The sequence below is a fragment of the Phalacrocorax aristotelis genome, chromosome 14, assembly GCF_949628215.1.
Source record: "Phalacrocorax aristotelis chromosome 14, bGulAri2.1, whole genome shotgun sequence".
NCBI lineage: Eukaryota > Metazoa > Chordata > Aves > Suliformes > Phalacrocoracidae > Phalacrocorax > Phalacrocorax aristotelis.
The window spans coordinates 9,623,616-9,649,302 of NC_134289.1; the positions used below are offsets into that span (position 1 = coordinate 9,623,616).

Genomic DNA, 25,687 nt, shown 5'->3' on the forward strand with positions numbered 1-25,687 from the left:
TCTTCTGGAAAAATATGCGATTAAAGTGCCATTGTCCCCTGCATGCACCTGTCAAAAATGCTTGGGGGTTGTAGGAGTGAAGGAGAAGGGGGACTGAGAAGAGAAAAGCAGCCACTGCAAATAAGCAGAGTATTTTATTACAGAGTTATTTCCTTCTTGCAAGAATGAGTGCTCAAACGGATAATACCTTTCTGTGAAATCCAGGTTTCCAGCTTCATGTTAAGAAGAGGCTCTTACCTGATAGGATTATCCATTCTTGATACCGTGAGAAATGCTGCTAAGTTTGCTGTGTAGGAAGAGCACACGATAAGGGTGAAGAGCCACCAGCTTCCCATTACAATGCGCATCGCCACAGAATTGACAGTAGATTCGCCCCCTACAAATAAACAGAGAAAATGAGGGTCTCGGAAGCTTCCATTTATGATCAGCCTCTGCGTGCCCTGCTTTGTTAAACTTTTTGTTGGAGCTACCCCTCTGCGTTTCTGCTTCCCCTCCAGACTGCCCTTGCACTGTGAGCAAAGCACTGCTTCCTTTAAGACTGATAATTTATATTTTCTCCAGTCAACCTCTTGCCCTGGATACTCTTCTAGACAATCATTTTTCAAAGTATTTCCCTTAGGAATTATTGAGGATCAAATCTACAGAACATGAAAAATATTTTAAATAAGGAAAGTTTAATGGTGAAGCACAACCATTATGCAGGAATTAAATAATTGGTGTTCAGAATATAGTAATATTCTGTTTTCAATGACCGGTTCAGATTTGGGAAAAAACCGCAAAAGCATCTAATGGTTTGTGCACTGTCTGTGCTGTATTTAAATTTGCAAAGACGGAAGCATTAGTGTCATTACTTATTACTCTTTACGACATTTCAAACAACATGAAGATTTCTTTCTAGCAGGCTTCAAGTACAATTGTGCTTGAACATTTTTGGAGACCAAACCTTACCATACAGCTGGCGCTAGTCACTTCAGCATATGCTTGTGCTGATTATATCTTACTGTACTTAAACACATCGGGGATGCCACCTTAATGAGATGAGGGATTAAGTTTCATAGTAATAATAAGGATTTTCCAGCTGAAGCTTTATAAGCTTGTAACCATAATGAAAAAAAAATGTAAAAAAATGTTAGCAACATACCTATATGTTAGCATTCGACAAAACCTGCCTTCCAAGATAAGCGCTAACATTATAGGTACGGGACAAAAACTGTGTGGGCGGATTTTGCAAACAATTATTTACAAAAGTAACTTTGTTAATGGTAGAAATCCTACTGAATTCAAGAGGATTAGTCCTATGCTTAGAGGTTCCTGAGAGTAAAGTTAGTTACATGACTACAAACCATTTTCCTATTCGGTTCAAAGAACCAAAACATAAACTGTCTCACATTACTTCAAAAACATATAATTTTCTAACATTAAATTGACACAATTAGAAAAGGTGCCAGTTTCAGAGTGGAGAAGTGGTGTAATCCTGCACCAAGCAGCCTCTGTAGTTTATTTATCACATGATAATTTTCCCAAAGTGGAACAGCCTGCACGGAGTGCTTTTTCTGGACTCACAGAGAGAGAGAAAAGCAGAACATAACCACCCAAACTTACCTACCTCTTCCCACTTTTCATCAGCTGGGCTAATAAAACATATTACCTCCCCGTAATAGCCTTCTACTTCATCTTTAGACCGTTCTCGCCAAGACTAACAGGTCCTGACCTGCTTTACCCAAGGCAGAACAATTCTGGACCTGCAGCAGCGGTGTGTATAAGAGAGCAAGTACCTTGCTGAACAAAGGCGCCGTACACGACCCAGATGGCACTGTGGAGGGTGGAGGAAGCAGAAGGACTCGGCTGGGAAGCGTTCTGCGCCCTCACTGCCTGGATGCGGTTCAAGACAAATATCAAGACACCAACTATAGGGATGGCTGCGGCGATGCAAGCCCACACCGCAAAGTCGAAAGGAGCAAAGAGGGAGAAGATGTTGATTTTTTCTTCGGGCTTTTTGATTAAGATCCCCACAGAATAGTCCATGTACCGCTTGCTGAAGTCCACAACGCTCTCTCGTTCTGGTGTTATAGTGATGGCTGAGATGGCTAGGTCTGCTCTCTGCGAGACAAACGCAACAGATCAGATCTCTTCCTTTCACCACGAATCCTGCCAGCATGAGCCTTAAGGAGAAGCTTTTTAAGAACCAAGTAACTCCATGCATTTCTTTCTATAATTTAACACATTCAGACAAATTAAAATAAATGGTCTAAAAATAAAACCAGAATCAGTTTCATCATTTGAATCCTAATTAATTGCACTGGTCTAAAGCAAAATAGTGAAACATAACCTGTCAAAGTGTTTAGAACAAAAAGCATCACCCTGACTCCTCCGTGGAATGAGAGCAATTTATTTAACCTTCATCCCTCACTTGTTTTCCAAAGGTGGCCTAAAACTCCAGACCATACTAACCTGGTGCACTGCCAGCAATAAGAGAGAAACACCATCTATTTAGCTTATGTATTTGATAGCAAGGTGCGAAGAGCTAATGTTTGTCGTTCTCCCTGCAGAATTGCCAGCTGTCCATATTCATGAAGGGATTTCATATGATAACTGACGGGAGGATTTTGTTTGATTTTTACAATTAATAAAGCGATTGCAAAAACTAGTAACTGGAAGAATGCACCAAAGGCAGCTTAGCTCCTGAAACTGCTTTGACCTCAACATTTAAAGTGCGTAGGTTGTACATGTAGGTTGTCCTTAAAGAGCATGCAAACTCAAAGAAAGATAAAACAGGAGTTAATAAATAAGATTCCCAAAGCATTTAAAGAGCTGCAATTACATTTTGAATGTTTTTCCGTCTTAATACAAAGAGTTCTCTTCAAAATATAGAATGAACTTTTTGTTTCCTCTCTACTTTTTGTTGGGAAAGTGAAGCAAATATTAGGTGAGGGAGGTCTGCTTTGAAATCCTTTGGAGTCGGCGGAAAATCTAGTAGCAGCAACACATTTAAAAAGACCATAATAGATACTTTCTTACTTCAAAGAAAGAAATTTAACAGGATTTCTTACCACAATCTCAAATCAATGAAATTCAAACAGCTTGTGTCAATGCAAAATAAGTAAAAAATCCTTTATATTTCCTAGCACCAACCAAGAATATCCCATTATCATACACACACTTGCTATTGCTTTAATTGCTTCTATTTCTTCCTAAACATCTACTTACCAGATACCGAGCTGCCTACTTACTAGATAATGAGAAAGCTTTCACTTTCAATAATAACTCCACTGCAGAAGAGTAACCTTTTCTACAAAGTGCAGCAACGTGGAATATTAATTCCTTTGATTCTCCTTCTTGATTAACATTTGTCCCATGTCAGATAGAGAGAACAGAACAAAACACACTCTAATTTCATTCTCCAGGAGATTCCAAGCTACGGACTTTCCCCATTTACTTTAATGGAGTTCAATTAACTTACTCCCGATTTGCAAGACTGTAATTAAGAAAAGAAATTTGGTCCTCTCTGTTTTAAATGAACAAATAATCTTGAGATCAGTTTAAGTTCTAGTCCTCTAAAAACATTTCTTTATGGTATATTACTACAGTCACTTTCCTGCTTTGGAGTCAAACAACTGATCGTTATCAAACACATTGCCACAGAGGGACCCAAATAAAGTCATTACTATGAACAAGTAGCAAAGACATAATGACAAAATTTAAACTAATAGTAATTAATATTTTAAAAAGAATACACATTTTTTCTTCTATTTTCTATAGTAATTAATACACACACACATGCCCTATCTTATTCTTAGAACTATGTAAACACACAGATTTACACTGATATATTTTATGTTGCGAACAGTTTGGAGTAAATAGAACAACAGACTCTCTAGTTCTTATCCTGCGTACAGGGTCTTAAATTGCAGTTTACACCATACTAAAACCACCCATAGCTCAGAAGTGTTCTGTACTGGTGCTTTCTCCCTAATTAATTCTCTTGTAACTTGAAATGGAGGAAGGGGAGAATTTAAACAACCCACTTAAAAATCTTTGACACTCTACTCTGAACAGTCTTTTTTTTTTTTCTTTTTCTTTTTTTTTAATGCAGCTACTTCTTGGTGTACCTTATTAATGAGTTCTCCAATCATGCCATTCCAGGAGCTGTTTTGAAGCTGCTGTCCATATTTGCCATCAGGAGCTTGATATATCTCATACTTGAAGCCCAGATTCTTGGCAAGCGCATCCAGGACATCAATGGAAAATCCCTTATATCGCTTTGGTTGCCCAAGTATGTTCTCCGCCACCATCACAAAAGGTTCTTCCTGAGAACAGAACAATATCTTAACTGACACTTGAAACAAGTATTTTGGTTTGCTTCTCTTGGCAAAAGGTTGTTTCCTGAGCTAATTTTGGGCAACTTGGCACAGATTTCGAGACACTAATAACCTGCTGAGGCAAAAATCGTAGGCCAGGTGGGATACTATGAGGCATCCCAACCAGGCACCAGCGCTTCAGCACTTGACTCCTGTCCATGTCCTTGGGTTTTCCAGAGTTCGTGAGAAGAGGCAGATACTCCAGAGAACAATTCAGCCCCCTCTAGCAGCTCCCTGGTGTCTGCCAGATGAATTGCTCTTTGAAGTACCTGCCTCTTCTAATTGACATGTAAATAGGGCACTTAACCTTAGATGTTAAGTTCAGCATGTAAGACCTAGACAGGAACATTACTACTGTCCTTCTATCTCAGAGTATATCAGATTTAGAAAAGCCTCTTTTACAGACAATAATTATTCTTTCATCCAGGAGACATACTGAAAAAAGAGCTAAAAATGCTGCATTTTGTGAATATTTAAAATTTTGAAAATTCAAATAATAACCTTCATGGTTAATGGCTTCTGCAGTATTTTATATTGAAGTATGTTTTGGGACTGAGGAAATGCAGCATTTTTTGTTACGTTTTCTGTCAGGCATGGGCTCTGCTGTGGGGGAACATCGGGCTGGTGATGGCATAGGCATTGTAGTCGGCTACCTTTGCAACCTGGTACTGACATTCCCTTTGAAGGGATCTGCTCACCTCCCACATAAGCTGCAACATAGCCTCACCTGTCACCAGACGAAATAAAACTGGGGGCTGGGAGGAGTGCCTTAATGATCTTATGCAGTACTTCCTATTTGTACCATGATTCAGAAAAGGAGAAATAATCACAGAAAGATACCACACCACTTTCTGCAAGCTGCAAACTACAATATTTTAGGCAAGAATGCATTCAAGCCCTCATTTGCCCCAATTTATCACTTTGCTGTTAGGAGCTCCACTCCAGATACTAACAGACAGTAGTCCCAAAAGCATAACAACTTTTTTTTTTTTTAAAGACTATGCCTTTCTAAAACCTATAGTTTATCTCAATGGGAATTTATGAGCTTGATGGAGGAAACACTAGATTAAATTTTACAGCCTGCAGTGTACAAGAGCCAAGATTAGATTATCATAATTGGCCCATCTGATCTTAAAAGCCATGAAATGCTAGAAGCTGCATATCCAAGTTAGAGTGCAGTATCTGGAACGCACCCCTGTGCGCTCAGGCCCTGTGCTGGCTCCATGCTCCATAGGAATTGCAAAGCAGAAAGACAGCATAAGCACAACATCAAATGCTCTGTAGCTCTGACAGTGCACAGCTTCAGACAAAATAATAAAAGTCCATCATCTATCTTCCTTGCTTATGTAACTGATCATCCAGAAATACAGAACTGAAAATGATAGGGAAAAATACTGAGGGAAGTGCCCCAATACTCAGTCAGATTCTTTTTATTTTGAGCATTTGTTTCCTGAACTCAAATAGGATCATACCAAGACAGTCACCACTTTGAGTGTCAGTCCTTGTAAGTCATTGCCCAGCCGTCGTTCTTGCAGACTACCGTTCAGCCCTTTCTCAGAGTCCCACGTTGCCAACTACAAGAGAAAGCACAGTGAGTCTGAAGGACTATTAGAGAGAAATCTTTCAGTATTTACATAAACACTTAACAGTAGCTTGACCAAATCCAGAACTGAATCAGGGAGGATAAGAGAAATGTGTGGTTTTAAATGCAGAATCAGAACTAGTGAGATTCAGAGGACACACATAAACAAGTGCCTTGCCTGAATGTGTTTTCATCAATGCCTGCATCATAACTCCTCTATTATCTGTAGTATTTGTCAAATTATTTCACTTAGATCACTCTGATATAACTTTTCTCGCCAGTAAGTTTATATTGCCTGACAGTCCTCAGGATTATCTCTGGTCTTACTATTCCACATTATCCCCGCTGCTCAGATCCCTTTCTACTTTTCAAATCATTCCCTACTGCTTATCAGAGACTGACCTTTTTTCCTGCTGCATAACATTCTTGTTCACTGATGGTCATAAATTCTTGACACAGATTCTACGGTGTTGAACTGCCTCCTCTTCTCTCTTGGACTTTCTTCAGATCCTACCTTAAGTCCTATTTTCTTCTCTTCTTGCCCTACTTCTACCTCATCAGTAAAACAATGACAGCCTTTCAAGTTTCCAGGCTCCTAATGATCAAATATATCTACCAGTACTTCATGCATCTGCTAGATGTACCTGGATGCATGTTTTCAGGATATTACATCTAAATCTTTTATTTTTCAATTAAATGTATCACTTTAAAAATCAATTTTACTGCATTTTCTGAAGAGGAATGCAGTAAAATTCAATAGAATAGGTTCAATAGAAAAGTCAGTCTTAAGTGACCTTTAGATTATTCAAACTAAAGATGGTCTTCAGCAGCAGTCAGACACTCCTTTTGCCTTCAAACAGAATCCATGGTGTCATTTTGTTCAGAAGAGTCATAAATAGTATCATGTAGAAACTGTTTCCTTCTTTTTTTTTTTCAGCTGTACTCTTAAACACCAATACTAGGCTTACATATGTGGAAGCAGTGTTGTTAGCTGAAGGCATGCCCTGTAGAAATTAAACATAGTCCAAGATCTGTGAAATGTGGCTTCTTCCTGCCAGAAGCTAATTTTCATGTAACAAGTCAAAACCTTCTTGGAAAGAACTTATTTCACCGAAAATGCCTATGGCAAGATGTCCTACATGATTTATTTCTATGACTTCAGTTTTATCCTAAAGCCTCAAAAATCAAACCCATAAATAAAATGTGATGGGAAAGATCTGTATAGATTTATTTTGATGTTGTTGGACTAAACTAATAAACAGGGAACTAGAAAAGAACAGGACGTTCAGTGAATATTCAGCCATCATAATTATCACACTTGATGAAAATTATTCTATAGTCACTAAATCTGCAAAGCTGAGACACAAGAGGAAAGAATTAAGCTACACCTACTTTTATTCAGCTGCCCTGGAGGATAGAGGAGGAGAATGACTGAATAATACTCAGCTTTCTAATGATGCTCCTGAAAGCTAAATATCTCAGATTGAGAATTCCCCCCCTGTGATGCCAGTTTGGAGTGACAGATGCGCTTCAGCACATAAAAGCGTCTGCAGCAACATGGGTAGATACCTATAGCCATGGTATCTTTTTAATTTGAATGTAGATGCTTGCTCTGAAGTATGCCCAGATGTTTCTTAGCTTTTGCTATTGCCAAAAAATATTGACCAATTTGTCAGATGACATAATTCAATATTTTTCCACAGCCTCCAAAGACCAGTATGGGTGCATGCGGTGTACATTGTGTCTCCAATCTGTAAAGAAAGTTTACCACCTGAGCTTTCTTGAGCTGTCCTATGCAGTAAGTATTTGATAGAGAGACATAGGTGGTTTCGGCCAAAAAGGCTTGCACAATCTACAGTTGATGGTTAAATACTTATTAAAAAATGTGAAATGTAACACATTCATTTATTACCTCACCACTGGAAGTCTGACATTTCAATTCCTTCTCCCTTCAAAAACCTGATCTGATTTCATATCAAGGCCTTGGACTTCTCAAATACCCTGTGCCTTGCATTCTGCACTAACACTAAGAACTCTTAAAAGGAGCTGGAAACTTACCAGTGTAAAAACATAAATTTATTCCTTTTATTCAAAAAGAGACAGACAAAGATTCCTCTTTTACATAGCAGGGGTAGGTGCAAGGAGGAGGAGCATATTTGACTTCAGCACTGAACTCCATAGTGTTCTCTGCGGAGGCACAGACTATGCAGATAAAGTTGATAAATGGAACATGAGGAGAACCTTTTCCAGAAGGGCTTTTTCCTGTGCATCCTTGTGCTTCAGAACATTTCATTTGTTCAGAAGTGTACCAATTTTAACTTCCACTTCTTGCAGACAGAATTTTGTTTATAGGACCGACGTATTTACAGATATGTCTACCAATTTGTGACAGCTGACCTGTCAAGATCAGTGCCCGAGAAACTAATTTCCAGCACTGTTAAACACAATGAGCACTGCTGTTATTTGATAAGGCTGTTAGAGTTTCAAAATGTACCGTGTTTCTACCAGAAGTCTGAAGCCAAAGGTTATAGCACAGCCATCAGCTGATAGGAGATAAAGGGCTCTTAGATCTGACTATAACAAACAACTGCTTGCAGAATCAGCACTAGTAGGATGTTTTTAAAAAATCAATGGTCTCTGGAACATATATTTAATGGCAGTCTGGGTGGGTTTTTTTTTCATTCTAAAGTTACTGGGTTATGGGAGTTCAAGTTTTGAAAACAGCTACTTTAATAAAGTGTTTCAACTTAAACCTTCTTTCTGAAACAGCCATGTTACTGAGAATCCTATACTTCTAGCCAAACATCAGAAGCTCAATCATCCAATAAAGACAAACCAGAAAGAAAAACTGTGAAATTCAGACAAAATGTAATCTGTTGGAAAATTCTGACTCAAGACATGCCTCTGACCTTTACCAATATTTACTGTATTTTCAGCCAGAACTGCAAGAAAAAGCTTGTAGAGAGAAAGTCACAATTTTACCTTTGTTTTCAACCTCCACAAGCAATGTACCACTCCAAACACACCTACTCAACACACAAGCAAAACAATTACACGGCTAGACAACCTGGGAATGTGAAATGGTACAGGATGTCATCCCAAGTAAGACTCATGAACCTGATGTTCAGGATTTTGCTATGAAAGGTACTGATATCTGTCAGGACCTCCAAAGAAAACTTGATGTCAATGTAACTTTGGGGTTCCTGAGTTCCCATCGACAAATTAGAAGCCAAATTCTACAAAAGAGTTTCATGACTCTGTTAGTGATGCAGCTGCGGGCTGCCAAGCACTTAGTTGAGTGATTAGTTCCCCAGGGGGAATCATGTTGAGATGTCATGGTAAACTCACACCAGAGAATATTAGAAACAACTCCACAGAAGTGTGAAGACCCTCATCAGAACAATGAGGCAGACAATCCTTCTGCTCAAATAAATCAGGGCTGCATGCATTAAACACTGATTTGCAAGATTTACTACCTCCTGTGAACTTTATCAATTAGATTGGTACCCTGCATGCCACTTCCCTTAGGAGCTGAAGCTGATGATGAACCCAGTTATTTGTGATACATCTGTTTGTCGGCAAGGTCTGCATGTTCATGCTGCTCTGCTGCACAATAATTACTTATTCCTTGAATCAGGAACTTGAATTTAGTTTTCCTAACTCTGCTGTGAATGCTCATACCACTGGACTATGGCAAATGTCTGTCTCAGGCCCAAAGAGATGGAGATGAAAACAATCCCAAACTACTAGTAAATACAGTTGAAAACTGACATTAGCATAAAAAGTGAATATTTAATGTTTATATCACAACAGTGAATAAGGTCATCTACATTATTATAGTTTATTATGCAATAGTTCCCGTCCAAATAATGCATGTCACTGCTGTCTAACACCATTTTAAGTATGATGCTGTCCTAAACATGATCTACTTTTCAGGGAAAATGGGATTCCCATAAGAAATAAAACAAGACCTTTTTCAGCAGATGTATATTAATGTTTGAAAGGGCTATAATTAATCCAGAGCATGCATATTCTATCTTACCAAAACCTGAAGACTTTTGTCTAGTAACTCCTTTGGAGCTAAGGTTATACTATCCAAACAAATTAAATTTGGGAACCCCTGCCTTGAAACCTGAAGAACTTCTAACAGAGGAGAAAGGGAAGAGAGGGTGTGAGGCAGGCAGCTCTCATGCCGCGAGACAGAGACAGCTGTATCAACTCAGAGCATGTGTTCTCGGAACATGAAAGCTGTTCTGTGCATGGAGTTAAATTAATCAATCTATGCCACTCATGATCTGATAATGCTTTTAGATTAAAGTCGAACTGAAATGGATTTCACTTTGATGACAACTTGTTTCTTAAACTTGAAGTCAACACAGAGTATATCAAATATGATGTCCTTGTACCGTGTATGTATATGCATATTTGGCATGTTGGGGCCTCTGACTCCCTTCGCCAGTCTTGCAATATGGCTAAACACTTACTGAAAGATTTAACTTTATAAAAGCAGATTTTAAGCAAACATGATAATTAAAAAAAAACCCAAACAAACAAAATGGAAACAAGAAAATGGATGTCTGCAGGAGACAAATATGAAATAAGGCAATGGCCCATTAAATAAATGGAGCCAATTGGGCACTCCTGTGTTGCAGTTCTAAGGAATAAGCGGAACTCTATTTAAATAATAAGTAAAGAAAATACCTACATTTAAGCCCAGGATTCTTTTTCAAATGCTGTATATCAGTAATCTAGGGAATTTGCTGTCATTTAATATCATTCACAACAAGGTATTAGTAGGATTCACACGTTGGATTATGTGTCATTCTTAAGGATCTGACAGGATTTCCTGAAACTTCATTTCCCTTTTTATGACTGGCGTCGCCTTGAAGGTATCAAAATACTTTCATTTGAAATATGGGATCATTTAAAATTTAAAAAACATTTTGGACTGTGTATTTGTACAATCCATAGTTACATAAAACAGGATTAGGAAAATATAAAGGCTTCCATTCTCACACTTGCAAGCAAATCCAAATTCTGATATTTCTGTAACAGCTACATAACTGTTAGGAATGTTCCAACATTTCTACTCTGAAGCACAAGCTTATAGTCATTGTTAGAGTCAAGATACTGGGCAAGATCACCAGCTGAACTGATTTAAGCTATAATCTGTGGTCCAGAGTAACTCGACCTTGTTTGCAGTGAAATAGACTCATAGAATCAAAAAGGTTGGAAAGGCCTCTAAGATCACCAAGTCCAACCGTCAACCCAACACCCCCAGGCCTCCTAAACCATGTCCCCCAGTGCCACGTCTACACGTTTTTTGACCTGCAGAGATGGTGACTCCCCCACCTCTCTGGGCAGCCTGTTCCAATGCTTGAGAATCACCTGCAAGTCATTTATGTCCAGATGTTTACTCTATTCTGATATTTTGCATTTGTTTGTATTAAAGATGTAGCTTGCTTCTAAACACCTGCAGTGGGTTTAGAATACCTATGCACCCATAGTCATAGAGCCACTGAGAACTCCCAAAACATATTAAAACTATGAAGCAGAGGATTGTGAACCAAGTCTTAATTGGTAGAGAAGCTCTCAGCCTTCTGCGCCATGATTTTATCACATCCTGTTCAATGCCCAAAACACCCAGTCTGCCATTATAGGGCAACACAAGGATTGCACCTGTATGGTAAAGGTTCAAAGAAGGGCAGGGAGGTCTTGGAAAGCCGCTCTCTCCCATTCCCGATACTTCAGCAAACAACATCATCCATCTCCTGAGATATTAAGGCCTTTAAAGGCAATGACTAACCAATATAAAGTAAGAAAAAAATGGAGAAGTAGGGAAGGGCTGACTCTTCCATGGCTGCAATGCCACTGTTGTTCGTCCAACAGGACCCTGGTTTGCTGTGCAGGACAGTGAAGCATATTTATGTGACTGTTGCTGCTTTAACGGGCCTTTAGGAACGTGAGATCTTCAGGGAGAAGAATGCAGCTTATTTTAATATTAATGCTTTGCAAATTTACGGTGCTCTATAAATGATAATAAAACATCTTTAGAGAATCACAGGAAGGTGAGCATTAGGCAACAAGACCTCATGACAAACAAGCCATTCTGGACAAACTTGACTGCTTTTTCAATAGTACTGCAGAATTAATAGGTAACTGAAACACAGATGACAATATACTTGTATCTGAATTTTAGTTCTGTTTCATACAGGGTCTTGTGAAACATCACCTAGGAGAGTTTGAATTCAATTCCTGAATAAGGACAATATCACATGGTTTATAGACTGGCTTCAAAGCAACAATGAAGAATGATGTATCACGATGGAAGAGAGAATTTTTGAGGTAGCTCAGAGCAAGTCAGTATTAAGATCTTATTTACTTAATAGCTGTTTTTAATGATTTGGAACAGGAAATAGCAAATTACTAAAATTAAAATGTCTAAGATGTAAAAATATCTCAAAACTGGGAAGTGCTGTAAGTCAGTCAGACTAGAACAAGGAGAAAAATAAATGGGAGTGGTAGGAACCCAGACATGAAATAATAACATGCACCTTGCATAACTAGAAACAAACATTTATGAAAAGAAAGAATGAGAAATAGAGATACTTCAATTGATGAAACAAACAGATAAATTAATGTCAAAAATAATTGTGCATGGTGAAAGTAAGCTGCAAATGGACGATGAGCTTGTAATAGAGTCTGGCTGCAAAAGTACCAGTGTGATTTTGTGATTTTGGACTCCACAGGTCTCACGGCCTAGGCTGCACGGAGAGCAGTCACAACACAGCTGAGAAGAATATACAGCCCTAATACTGTGTTTAGCATCTGTCTGAACAAGATTTAGGCATGCTGGAAGAAAATCAATGGAGAACAGGACAACTACTACTGGGGTGGAGGAGTGAGTTTGTACAAGAAGAGAAAAGACGCAACAGAATATCTAAGATAATGATGACTAAGAAATGGAAAACTAGATACAAGACAACAGAAGTACAGCTGCTGACTTCTAATAATCTACAGAGACCCTTTCGCATGAAACACAAACCATTTCCTAGAAACATTTATTCATTCCCAGTGCAGACTGTGAAATGAGAAATAGATAAAAGAGCAGAGCTTGTCTGGAGATTACTAAACAAAAAAAAATTTTCATGGGAAAGGATTGGCACATCCAGGATATGAGAAAGTGCCTGTATGAAAGAAATCAAAGAACAGCCTGACAGCCCAGTGGTCCCTGAATTCACCAGAGATACCAGAATTGAACTGGTGTTTCACATGCTGCTGGCTCCCAGCCAAAGGTGATTAGGATACTTCTCTCAAATGTGGAACAATTTTATTCAAGTCCCAGAGTGGAAGGCTTAGCCTGGGATCTCATCAGTTTGCCACATCTCAGGTCAGTGGATTAATCACCATCTTTAAGCCTAGTAGTGGGCCATATTATAATTCACACAGGCAAAAGGTTTTAGTCTTTTTGACAAATGGGATAATTACTGAATATTTGAAAACCTCGAATATTTTCATCTCCAACAGAAAAATCCATTCCCCACCACTGAAGCCATTCCTAGAACTCAGTCAGGGAGAAACTATGTAGAGAGTGCACAGGAGCAGTTTAAGGTCCCAGCCTACAATCACTTAAAATTGTGCTTTAGCTTAGCAAACATACGTAATATCATTGAATCCTGAGAGTTACACTTATATAAAGTTAATTGAGCATAGACCCAGAATAGAAAATAAAGAAAGTTCAAGAACACTGAAGGAGGGATTTGAGTAGGAAAGAGCAATTGACCTGAACTGACATATCTAAGGAAACAGATAGACACCGCTGCTCTTCTGAGAAGCACAGCGAGATAAATGGCAAATGTCTGGGATTAAGATGCCACGCGAAGACTGCCCTTGAAGTAGCATAATGCCCTTCAAACCATGTGAGGGAACTGGCTCACAATTAAGAGAGGAGAACAGCGTTATCTGAGTCACTATCACATGGGTAGTCCCGTGAAATCCTTATTTAAGATTTAAGAAAACACAAATCTCCAATTATGCAAACAAAATGTACTTCAGCAAGGAGCTGCAAAATAACAAGCAGAAAATTTATACAAATTGCAAAAAAAAAGTTTCAAAATAATTCAAAGGGATCAGACCCAATGAAAAGTGATAAAAATTACATTAAAACAAAACGCAAATTAGTATCAGAAACATGTTTTAGCCATGTGAGATCAATTACAGTATTAAATCACTATCATCCAGAGAGTAATTAGAGTCTAGGATGTAGGTTCTCTCTCTCCATGTCTTTTACAATAATTTCTACATAATAAATAGGGAAACCTAAAGGGGAAGAGCTACGACACCTAACCCACAACCTAACCCAGGGGGTGGTTTAGGAGGACAGAGGACTACGAACAGAGGCTTTGGTAGACGTATTTCAGCATGAATATTCTTCCTTCTCTAGAAGCCTGCGTAAAAGTATTCAGCTCTTGCTCTACAAATTCTGCTGTTCACTGCAGTCAACAGTTTTGACCTTACCTAGCACAGCTCAGCAGTATCTCGCTCCACTATTTTTATGGTACTTCATTGCAGAGAACGTCAGGTATATTGGATGTGAGAGGAAGTGGTTTCCTTTATGTTTTTCATTAGCCAAAGCTCAGTTCAATTGAGTGTAACGGCCATATTATTAAAAGCCAACTATTTTACATATAGTACAGCTCTACGACATAAATGAAGATTAGAGACATTATGCTTTTACTACTAATATTAAGGAAGCTAAGATATTCTTGCACATGCATCTATGTATACAGTAGCTTTCTGCAGCAGGGTGACTGAGGAGTTTCGTGCAGAATTGAAGCAGTAGTTCTCTGTAACCCTACAGATTTTTTTGACATAGTATAAGACTTCTCATACCCCTTGGGAATGGATCAGCACTATATATTTTATACTGCTTATACATCACCCTTAATATTACATTGAAGGACATAAATTATGAATATTACCTTTTTGCTGAAATAAGATACTGCCCCATTAATTGGCAGAATAAGATACTATTTTGCCAGCAAGTCAATGAAGGAGCAATGATACCGATTCAGGATTGCTTCTCTTTCCATCCTGTGATAGCTGGTGAGCATCTCTGATCTGTTAGGTAACACAGAGAAACACCTGTGTTCTACTGTGTGAGCCTGTGCAAAGCATATACGGGGCAGCAGATCCGCGTGAAGGAGAAAAAGGAGCTGGCAGGACATGACAAGATAAATGTAACCTGTTAATATTCATTATACAAAAGTATAAATAGGCCATCTTCAGCTCTGGTAGAATAAATTGCTTCAATTAACAGTAGTCTTTGAAGGAGCAGTGACTGCAACATGCTGATGTTAGTGGGGGGCACTGCAGCAACACAGGCGCTGGAAAAGATGTAGTATTAAATGAAGCAATCATAAGAGTGATGAAAACAACATGGACAAGAATATTATCCTCTGATGGCTTCTCTATGAAGTACAGAAAAATATTACTATGTACTCAAATTTTTGCATTTCATTTCCCTGACACAAAATCAAAATGCGGCAAAAACAGTGTTGAAAATAAATCGGAGCTATTTTCTGCTATGATCTGTCAGACTTTTCTCTTGTAAAGCAGGGAGGTAGCCTCCATCCCTGTCCATCTGCAGTTTTGACACTTTCCAAGGCTTTAAGATATGAACGGCACGCTGTAATGTAGCAATGCTGTTGTTCAATCAGACGGCAATGTTGCCATAGCAAAAGATGTACGTGCAGCATCACAATTCTTCTAAGGGTTGAATAAACTAATTCTGAGTACCTAAGATACTGCTGAATCAGACACTTCCCAGGGGCACTGTAAATTACCAGTTGATATGCTTAGCAGGCCTCCAAGCATAAGACTAAAACTGATAAGTAATCACAAAAGTTACACCAATCGAAATAAAAAGTCCACAACAGCTGTCACAGGTGACTGGCACTAGCTTTTGCCACTGGGTTACCTATTTGGAAGACAAACAAGCCCCTCAATCTTTCTTCTGCAGTTTTAAAAACAAACAAAATTGCTGCCCAGTAAGAGATGGCATGTGCTGGACTCCAAGGATACTCTGAATATTGCTGTTAAATACTGAAAGTCAGGTAGTTCAGGAGTAGCCACTTGCAGACAAAACCGAACAAATTCCCCCTGCCGTTACTCATTATGTGTGGGTAAAATGGAAAAGAATCCATTTCACACAGAGAACAGATTCTCTTCAAAGCTTCCAAATGCTTTTTGGTGGGAAATTACTAGCCCGTGAGAGCAGAACTACCCTTGTTATCTATGCAATGGTGAACTCAGCAGACTGCCTTGTAAACAAAAAAAAATATCATTGAAAAGTTGGATCTAACAACAAATACAAATTCATGTTGATTTTATACAGGTTCTTGTCCTGCTCTTTGCAATGTAATAACCAAAAACCTCCCTGCAGTGATGTTCTGAGAACTTCACTGGGGAGGGAGGGCAAAAGAGGATTGTGCAGGTGGGAAAACTACATCTTCTCCCGTCGTTCTGCATGAGAGCTCTGCACTGACACAATTAACTCGCATGCGACAATTGGCTGGCTATGCAAAAATATCTGCTCTTATTTGCAATTCGTTACTGGATTCCTTGGGTATTATCTGAGCTGCATGCTTTGGACTTCTCACTACATATTCAAGAAACCCGTATGTATCTGCAGTTCTAGCAACTGAACTTTTCATAGCCTGGCCCTTCTGCGGTCATGTGAGAAAGGGCTGCCGTTGTGATTTCACCAGCTGCAGACCTTCTGAAGCTGGGCCATCATGAATTCGTTTTCTCATTCTGGTTGATCGCACTGAGTCATCTGAGAAAGAAAAGCAAAGTTCAGCCCACTCCTTGGTATCACCTGTCAAGATAGCTTTCAATCCTGTATTGAAAAAATGCTCTTCTCTCCAGACACTTCTGAAAAGCTCCACAACTTTTTTTTTGTAGGAAATTATTTAAAAAATAAAATTCTTACTAAAATTTTCAATTGCAAAGCTTTGTCTCTTACATTTTCCATTGGATTTCAATCTATTTTTTATTTCATTTCATTTTCCTACTCTTGCCGTTATCTAAATACCTCATGATATTTTGGTGGCAGCCTTGATATAACAATAAGGACAGTGTTCTAGAAGAAAAGTATCCTATTCGCATTTTAATTCAAAAGGTGTGGATTTCTAAATGTACCTTATAAAATAGATTTTAAAACTTAACACAAAGAGGTCAAAGTCTTAGATGAAAAGCTGGTACTTTAAAATTATCGTTTTAAAAACCAATCGATATTTTGTCAGAGCTGTTGTCAAGGGAAGCTAACAGATACGGACATAGATAACAGCCTACGGTTATACCAAAAGTTTCAGGCCAGAGAGTTTAAGTGAATTTTGACCAGCTCTTGTTATCAGTACTGGAATCTAGACCCATACCTATGGAACATTGAAAATTCCTGTAATAAATTTAAAAGTTCAGTTTTTATTGAACTTACTTTTACTGAACTTTCTCTTGTTTTGATCTTTACAACATGACTTCATCTTTCTCCTCACTCCCCGTAGAACGTGGCACAGAATAGCTTCACAATTTGTAGACCTTTTTTTCCTCAACAACAAAGAAAACAACTGAGTAAAAAAAACCACAGCTCGGTGTTTGGTAATGGATAATCACCTCCCCAAGAAACAGAAGATCTGTAGATAATATTAAGGAAAATATGAATTTTCTTCCGTGTAATGATATACATTTAGTGGTTTTAATTAACAACAAGCTACACTGAGACAACTTTCAAAAATGTATTTATCCCTTTGGCTTTGTTACGTACATAGAGCAGGTTTTGTAAGGCAAATAAAACCAGCTTGCTCACAAAGCCAATTAGCAGAGAATATGCAGACATTACATCCCTAGATATTATCACTCATATAAACTACATACCATTGCTAAGTATTCACAAGGAATATAACAACACTTATCTAATCTTTGATTATTCTTCATAAAGAAATGGTGGTAAGCATGGAAAATACTTTTCCATGTTACTGTTTACAAAGATTTTCCTTACAAAGTTTTTGCCCTCTTTTGTTTTTCCTCCCCTTGAATCAACACTGGGAGACTCCTTAGCTTTAAAAAAAACATACTGAATGTCCAGAATTTCTGAGCAATTTTATGCAGTGACAGGCAGTGCACATAGTGTATATAAGAAAGATTAGAGTAATGAATACTTTTCCCCAGCTTTACAAACTAACATGTACCAGCAAAACTCCATCATCAGAAAGGATGTGGTAATTTCAGCATAGTCAAACGAAAGAAATTAAAGCAGGTAAGAAAGACAGCTTGCACTATCCGTAATGCTTAGAGACTTGCCTTTCAGATTCCTTACTACAGCTTTAAGAATAAACACTGATCTCCAAGAAGCTTTATCAGAGAGCCCTACATCATGTTTGGAAGGATTCAGTAACTTGGTAAGTTTATGTAATTACTCCAAAGCTCATTTAATATTGCACCTGATGCTTTGATTTATGATGCTCCCAAGGTGTTAAGAAAAGCTTTTGACAGGTCAAACCTGATCAAATTAGGAAACAAGACATGATTTATGCATGGTCCAGACTTATCAGTGGGAGGAGACAAAGTCAAAGTCACAGATAAGTAGCGACAGCCCCAGCTTTGCCTGCCCATCTGGGCTCTGCCCTGTCCTGCCACCAAACCCTGGCCTTGTGGGAACAGCCTACGCTGGGGCAAAGGCAGCAGGGCTGGGAATGGCCCCCTGGTCAGATCTCATTTGCAGACCACCCTAGTTTAAAACATTAGATGTATTCCTACAGTGTAAATGGCTCTTGGTCACTGCTGGGCAAGTAGACTTCCAACAATAAACAGCAGAGTATTTGCATGCAGCATTAGGTCTGAAATGGGCAATGATCTCAGAGGAATATGGATGCAGAAATATGGCGAAGAATTACCACAAACGTATCTGAAGAGGAAAAAACCACACACCTTGCATTCATTAAATCCCTTCCTTACTGCTTTAACCTGATATTCTTTTTGTTGCTATGGTGATTGTTATCGAGCCATTTATACATTTAAAGAAAATCAGTATTCCCTCTCATAAAATTCTAAGTGTGAGAAATATCTCCTTAATGCAATACAAAGACTGTTTCCTCAGTGGACCCATCAGGCATTCATTTTCCTAAGGTCTTCTGAGTCCATTTAAACTCCTCTCTTCCTCACATTCTGTGGCAATGAATTCCAAACTATGAGCATATAGGCTCTGAAAATGTACTTTCTTTTATTAGTCGTAAGCTGGCTATCTGTTCATTTTATTAAGTAACCTTTAGGTTTCTGTTATGAGGGAAAAAAAAAAAAAAGAATAATTTTTCCTATTTCATCTTTTCATCTCTTTGTTTCATAAACACCTGGTCACACTCCCATCTTTTGTCTGCTTCCGGAGCTAAAGAGCTATGGTCTGTATAGTCCATTCATATAGAAGAAATCTGATATCTCCAATCACCCTTTTTCTTCTTCTGTATCTCTTCTAGTTTTTCCATATATTTTTCAGAGGGGAAAAAAAAAATAACACTCACACAAAAATCCAACTCTTTTCCAACAAATTGGAAAACTGGCTTTGGAAAGCCAACTTTCTGATACAGTATTAAATCTTTATTTTAAAATTATCTTAGAAGAGTTGCCTTAAAAATCTACTCTTTCTTCAACACTGCATTTGAGCATTAAAATGCAGACAGAACTGAACTAGAAAAGTGGAAAGCAAATGTAATTTGCCAATAGAAATAGAATATATTCAGATAAGATACACTTAGAAAATGGAAAATAAATGCTTACCTACTATATGCACAGTAAGATGTAGAATTATTTAATATTTCTTGGAAGAAGCAGCTTTCATTCAGCAGAAAAAGTGATAACACCCTCCACTGTGTTAGTTGGGAACTCTTCCTCAAACCCTTCCCTTGCATAACCAAAGGTGGCACACACGAAGTAGAAAGCTAAGAGCTAACAGTAGTCTCACTCCTCTCACTAGGCTCAGAGTAAAACAAATCATTTGTCAGTATTTGGCTTCCTGCAACTCTTCGTAAAGCTAAGGGGAATTTGTGGCAATTGCTGAACTTTCAGCATTTTTATAGACTCTTTTTGTGTCTGCTTAAAGCACATCAGGCCCCTAGAAATGTTCCAGCCAATGTGGATTTTTATTTTATTTTAGTATTTCACAGAATTGCCTTGCAGGTCCGAGAATGTCTGAAGGCTACAGGCTTTATTCACAGATCAAAGTAATTAAAGGAAACAATATTAACAGCATGTTAATAATTATGAGTTGTTGTCCACATCTCCATGATATAATATTCCCAGCTGCTTTGGAGCAGGCTTAGGACAAGTATTGATGGCTGAAAGGCCCTACAATCTACTGGCTGTCCATCCACCTAGCAGCTCATGATACTTGAATGAAAAACTTCCATTACTGAACTATGAGGGCCTGCATTAAACAGATTATTAATTAGCTTGTGCTGGTTGTGGCTGGAATAGAGTTAATTTTTTTTATAGTAACTAGTATGGGGTTATGTTTTGGATTTGTGCTGGAAACAATGTTGATAACACCGGGATGTTTTAGTTCCTGCTGAGCAGGGCTTGCACAGAGCCAAGGTTGTTTCTGCCCCTCACCCCACCCCACCAGCGAGGGGCTGGGGGGGCACAAGGAGCTGGGAGGGGAAAGAGCCAGAACAGTGACCCCAGGGGTGTCCCACACTGTATGGCATCGTGCTCAGCATACAGAGCTGGGGGAAGCAGAAGAAAGGGGGGGACATTTGGAGTGATGCTATTTGTCTTCCCAAGTCACTGTTATGCGTGGTGGAGCCCTGCTTCCCGGGGGTGGCTGAGCACCTGCCTACCTGTGGGAAGGAGTGAGTGAACCCCTTGCTTTGCTTTGCTTCCACACGCAGCTTTTGCTTTACCTGTTAAACTGTCTTTATCCCAACCTATGAGTTTTCTCACTTTTACTCTTCTGATTCCCTCCCCCCCCCTGCTGGAAGGAAGCATGTGAGCGGCTGCGTGGGGGTCAGTTGCTGGTTGGGGTTAAACCGTCAAAAGCTCCATCACATATTTCAAACTGTAACAACTACAGGGAGGGATGAATGAACAGGTGGCAAAAAGCATCATCACATTGTCCCAGGTGATGCTTCTCAAATGTTGCTAATTTACGCACCTGTGCTCCGGTGGGCGCAGAGAATGGACGCAGTCAAGGATGGAGAGAAAACTGCAATAGCTGAGGTCCTTCCAGTCTTGGTAGCTCAGACCGTGCAAGCTATGTCTGTTCTTTGCTTGGAGGCAGAAGGAGGGCTGCTATACTAAGGGCCGTCAGTCTGGGAGCAGCACAAACACTCGCTTTTAGAGTCCAGGGAGGGAAAACAATTTGACTGTTTCTCTTCCAAAACATATTGAAAAGCCTGGCTAGCTGGATGGATTGGGTACCCCGGTCACAGGCCCTGCATCCCAAGAGAGACAAGATGCAAGCCTTCAGGTGGTCCTTCAAAAGGCACAGACTGATTAGAGACAGCTCCTCCAGTGAAGGGCTTTGCCCTCACCCTGCCGGGTAACATAGATTTTGTCATCTAAGGTCATAACCAAATTAGCTAATATGTTCTCCTTTAAAAATATATCCCTCCCTATATTCGCCTAGGGCTGTCATAAAAATTACATTTCTTCATCTCTCCTTTAGGGAACACGCAGCTGGCATTAAATATATATACACATGATATCTGTAGACAGACATATATATGTGTGTGTATATATATGCATAAAGAAGCCTATGCAGTTATGCCTTGTAAGAGTGTGGCTAAGTTTATTTTGCTTTTCAGTACTAAATATCACAGTCACTGTGGAGAGCTACAATTTGAATAAACCTACAGAAAGAATTAAAAAAGTAATCCTCAAAATTATTAGCTAGATTTGTAGTTTTTTAACCTAGTTACTTGTTGTTCTTTTGGGAACTTCTATCTACTTATACCAAGTCTCCTGGTCTTGAAATGGTACCATATCAGTTAGGGGAGAGAATATTGGACCTTTCAACAAGCAGGAGTTTGCTGTTAGTATGAATAAATCTGATGTCAATGACTTTCATCAGGATTTCAGTCTGCATTAGACTGGCACACTTTACAGAGGCTGTAGGTACACACAGAAATTCAAAGAGAACTAAGGCTTATTTGTATAACGGACTGCATATGAATACGTCACAAACTTTTTGTTAAGGAATCTCACAAGACAAAGACCAGCAATCACACCAAACAATGGCAGTCACCAGCACGTCATTCCTATCCTCATAGCAGCCCTCCATATCAACACAGATTTCCTCACAGACACATTAAATATCACCTAGTGGATGCTGTGAAAACTGCTGACAGTACAGCTCATGCCAGAATTCACATTCAATATTCTTCAATAAAGCAAACCAACACTCCTCCCATCTATGGCAAATACGGCTTAGGGTCTGATAAACATATCAATGATGGTGTAAATCACTACAGAAGGCTGGCTATTAACATGTTCCAGGTGAATATTTATATCACATTGTTAGGCAAAATAGCCATATGCACATAGGGTTTTGGTTTTTTTAAACACTATCTTTTTCTACAGTTTCCCTGAAAATATAATACTGCTGTAAAGGTGACTTGGAAAATAAAATGTTCTACACTGGAGGAAAACAGAGAAAACACCTTTCTCTACTTTTTTTGTTTCAATAGTTTCCCTAGTTCTACGGAACAACACTTCTCAATGGAGGCATTCTGGGACCAGGAGGAACGGGAGAAGCGAAGTGCAGAGCACGTGATGGCACCATTCCCTGCATAACTAGAAGTTACGCTATACGGAAGCACCTGCAGCTCAGGGTGGGGTGTTAGTAGCTTCTGTGCTAGGTGTGTAATGACTAGCGCCAGACTCATATTTTGACCAGATTTCCTATAGAACAAAGCAGTTGCATATGAAAGAAAGAAGGTAGAAGGAAAAAAAGAAGGCATATTATTAGACTGGCTTTTCTGCTCTTCAAAGGTTTTCTATTATTAACTTCTTCCATTGAGCTGTAAACCCAAATTGTAGCCTGCTGGGAGTACAAAGCCAGGAAACTCAGATCTGCACTCATTTTGCTAGTTCTGACCATTTTTGTTGCTTTGTAGTAAACACCTGATACGTTGCAATACAAACCAAAGGCATCTGCCTCTTACTGCCACCATTCCTGCTGCATTACTCCTGACACCCATACTCTAGATCTCATTAGCTTTCTCCCAAGATACTTGCCCCAGTGTAACAAAAGCACGACACTTCAGGCTTACTGCACCATGTCGTTCCAGCTGTGGAGCTGCTTCCCGAAGCTCTGGCAGCCATTTCATTTGTTTATGCACGGCACGCAACCTTTGTTTTTCCCAAGAAAAGGTTCTGGCCAAACATTTTGATGCTACTTTAAATCTGTACTGGCTGTGATCCTGGTGGCTCCCTCAGTTTAGCGAGTGCCATAGGCTCCAGCCTGCCACAGGGGTGGAACTGTAAACAGAATCGGTGCTTGCTTTTATTGTTAAAAGGTCAATGGTGTTTCCATAACTAGTCCAAATCCAAAATGAAGGTGGATTGAAAACTAAGACTGAAACAGTGAAGTAGGAGCCTTAGGTTTGCGTGAGTGGATTATACTGAAAGATCAGCAACATATGATAGTGCAGTTCCTGCAGCTGAAGTATCAGAAGGAGGGACAGTTATTTTTCCATCCCTGTAACAACTTGATTACTCTTGGTTTTACCACTACAGTGATACTGGAATTGATTTAAATACATTAATGCTACTGGAAGTCATAAGGGCTTTTGGCAGAATTTATAAAATGTGTAGGGAAGAGTTCATTTGTTCCATCATGCTGATGATGTTGAAAAGCAAAATGCGCCAGCCAGAACTGACCCCACACAACCCCAAACCTTTAATTAAGAAAGCCTGATATTAAGTTGTATTCAATTACAACATGTGTAATTTACCACTGTGCTCCCAGAGCTCGTCCATATGCTTGTGAGGCACCTTTTCAAACTCTTCTGGGCACACTATGACTATCATACAATGTGCTTGTATTATAATTAAATTTGGCATAATCACTTTACAGAGTGATCAGTGACAGTCTATTGTTCAGGAAGAATTAATCCTCTGAGCCTTCCAACATCATTTTAGTTCCTGGTTCTAAATGAGATTTCAAAGAATGTAATTCATAATAACCAAAATCCCAAATGCACACTTTAATATAGCCTTCCTTTGTTATAGCAGTTCACTAGTAAAATGGTCCTGAATTAGAACACTCCCGGCGCAACGATTTACCTGTGCTGCACGGGACGGCTGGAATCGGAAAGAAACCCAGCAGGAATGCTTAACAAGATCCACTCTGATGCCATCTCCTTCTGCCTCCTTCCCAAAACATGGATGCTATAGAACCCTTTCAGAACCCATTCCGCTATTTAAATGCCATCCTTCCTCTAGGAGAGTGCTTGCCTTTCCAGAAACAGCCCAAGAATTCCTCTCATCTGAAACATGACACTAATTCATGTATACATTTGAAGGACGCATGATGATTAGACTTGATAAAAAAATTGAACTACTATTGTAGGAGATCCAGGCAGTTTGATTTCCCCTTGCAATGGGATGTAGAGCTGAGCTTTTCTACAGAGAGAAATCTAAGTTGGGCAGTGTCAAAACATTTTGTTTAGACATTTTCAATTCAAGTAAAATGTTTTGACAAAGTGGAATCCTTAGAAAAATCCTTTGCAGATTTCATCCATTCCAGTATTAAAACACATTCCCCTGTTTTCTACTCACTGCAATCCTAGTTCTCAATTTCTTCCTGTGGACCAGTTGCTAAAGCTTATTATATATCCCACTGAATACATTCCTACAGTGCACTCCAGTCTCCATAGATCATGTACAGGAAATATATAAGAGAATGTGACCCATGATACAAGGCAAAAGATATTAAAACAGTTCACTACTGAGGGCTTTTTTTATTATCTTCTCAAAATTAAACCCTTCAGGTCAGTTAAAAAATTCTAAATTTCAATTTAATATTTTTTTTACCAAAGAAATGCTTTTCTGTGCAAAGTCATCCACCAGAAAATCATCCCAGGGAAAAACTGCCAATGAACTATCACTGCAGCTGATTTTTATTGGTGTGATTTTTCTAAATACTATGTTAAAAAACTTTTATTCAGTCTACATGATTAATTAGGTTCTCTGAACTGTCAAAGCTCAGTCCTTTTTAGTGTCAGCAAGGTTCATCTCTGCAACCAAGGATGCCGGCCACTAAGCTTCTGGAGGTGAGATTCCAGTGAAACTTCACTATTAGGATGATCAGCACTCAACAATAGGTGATACTGAAACTGAATCAAAAAGTCATGGCAGAACACATTTTGGGCAAAGTCTGAGAAAATCTGCATATTTCACATGTCTGCCATTTAACAGGTAGAACATGGTTCTGTTCAGAAAGCATATCAATTCTTTTTGATTGGCCGAAGTAATTCAGCAAAATAAAACAGAAGTCTAAAGGTTTGGTGCCAAGCACTGGCAGCCATTCTGCTCATGCACCGTGTATAAGGTTGGCTGGTTTATGAATTGGTTTGTGAACATTAACTGCAAAGTTGCCAGCAAGTCTGATGAAAACCTTTGAAGGGTCCAGATGCTGGAGTCATATGATTATAAGGCCATGTTATCTCTAATTTTAAGAAGGAAATCTCTAGCC

At 39.0% G+C, this 25,687-nt stretch overlaps 1 protein-coding gene across 3 annotated transcripts in view; it reads right to left on the reverse strand.

The window, feature by feature from the left end:
• GRID1 (glutamate ionotropic receptor delta type subunit 1) overlaps window positions 1-25,687 on the reverse strand; it is a 537,290-nt gene that overhangs the window by 50,443 nt on the left and 461,160 nt on the right. For all 3 annotated transcript variants that reach the window (XM_075109572.1, XM_075109574.1, XM_075109573.1), the window contains exons 9-12: window positions 5,831-5,932; window positions 4,110-4,307; window positions 1,776-2,100; window positions 238-376 (exon numbers count right to left, since the gene is read on the reverse strand). In XM_075109572.1, the coding sequence (XP_074965673.1) occupies window positions 238-376; window positions 1,776-2,100; window positions 4,110-4,307; window positions 5,831-5,932 (764 nt within the window). The remainder of the gene's footprint in view (window positions 1-237; window positions 377-1,775; window positions 2,101-4,109; window positions 4,308-5,830; window positions 5,933-25,687) is intronic.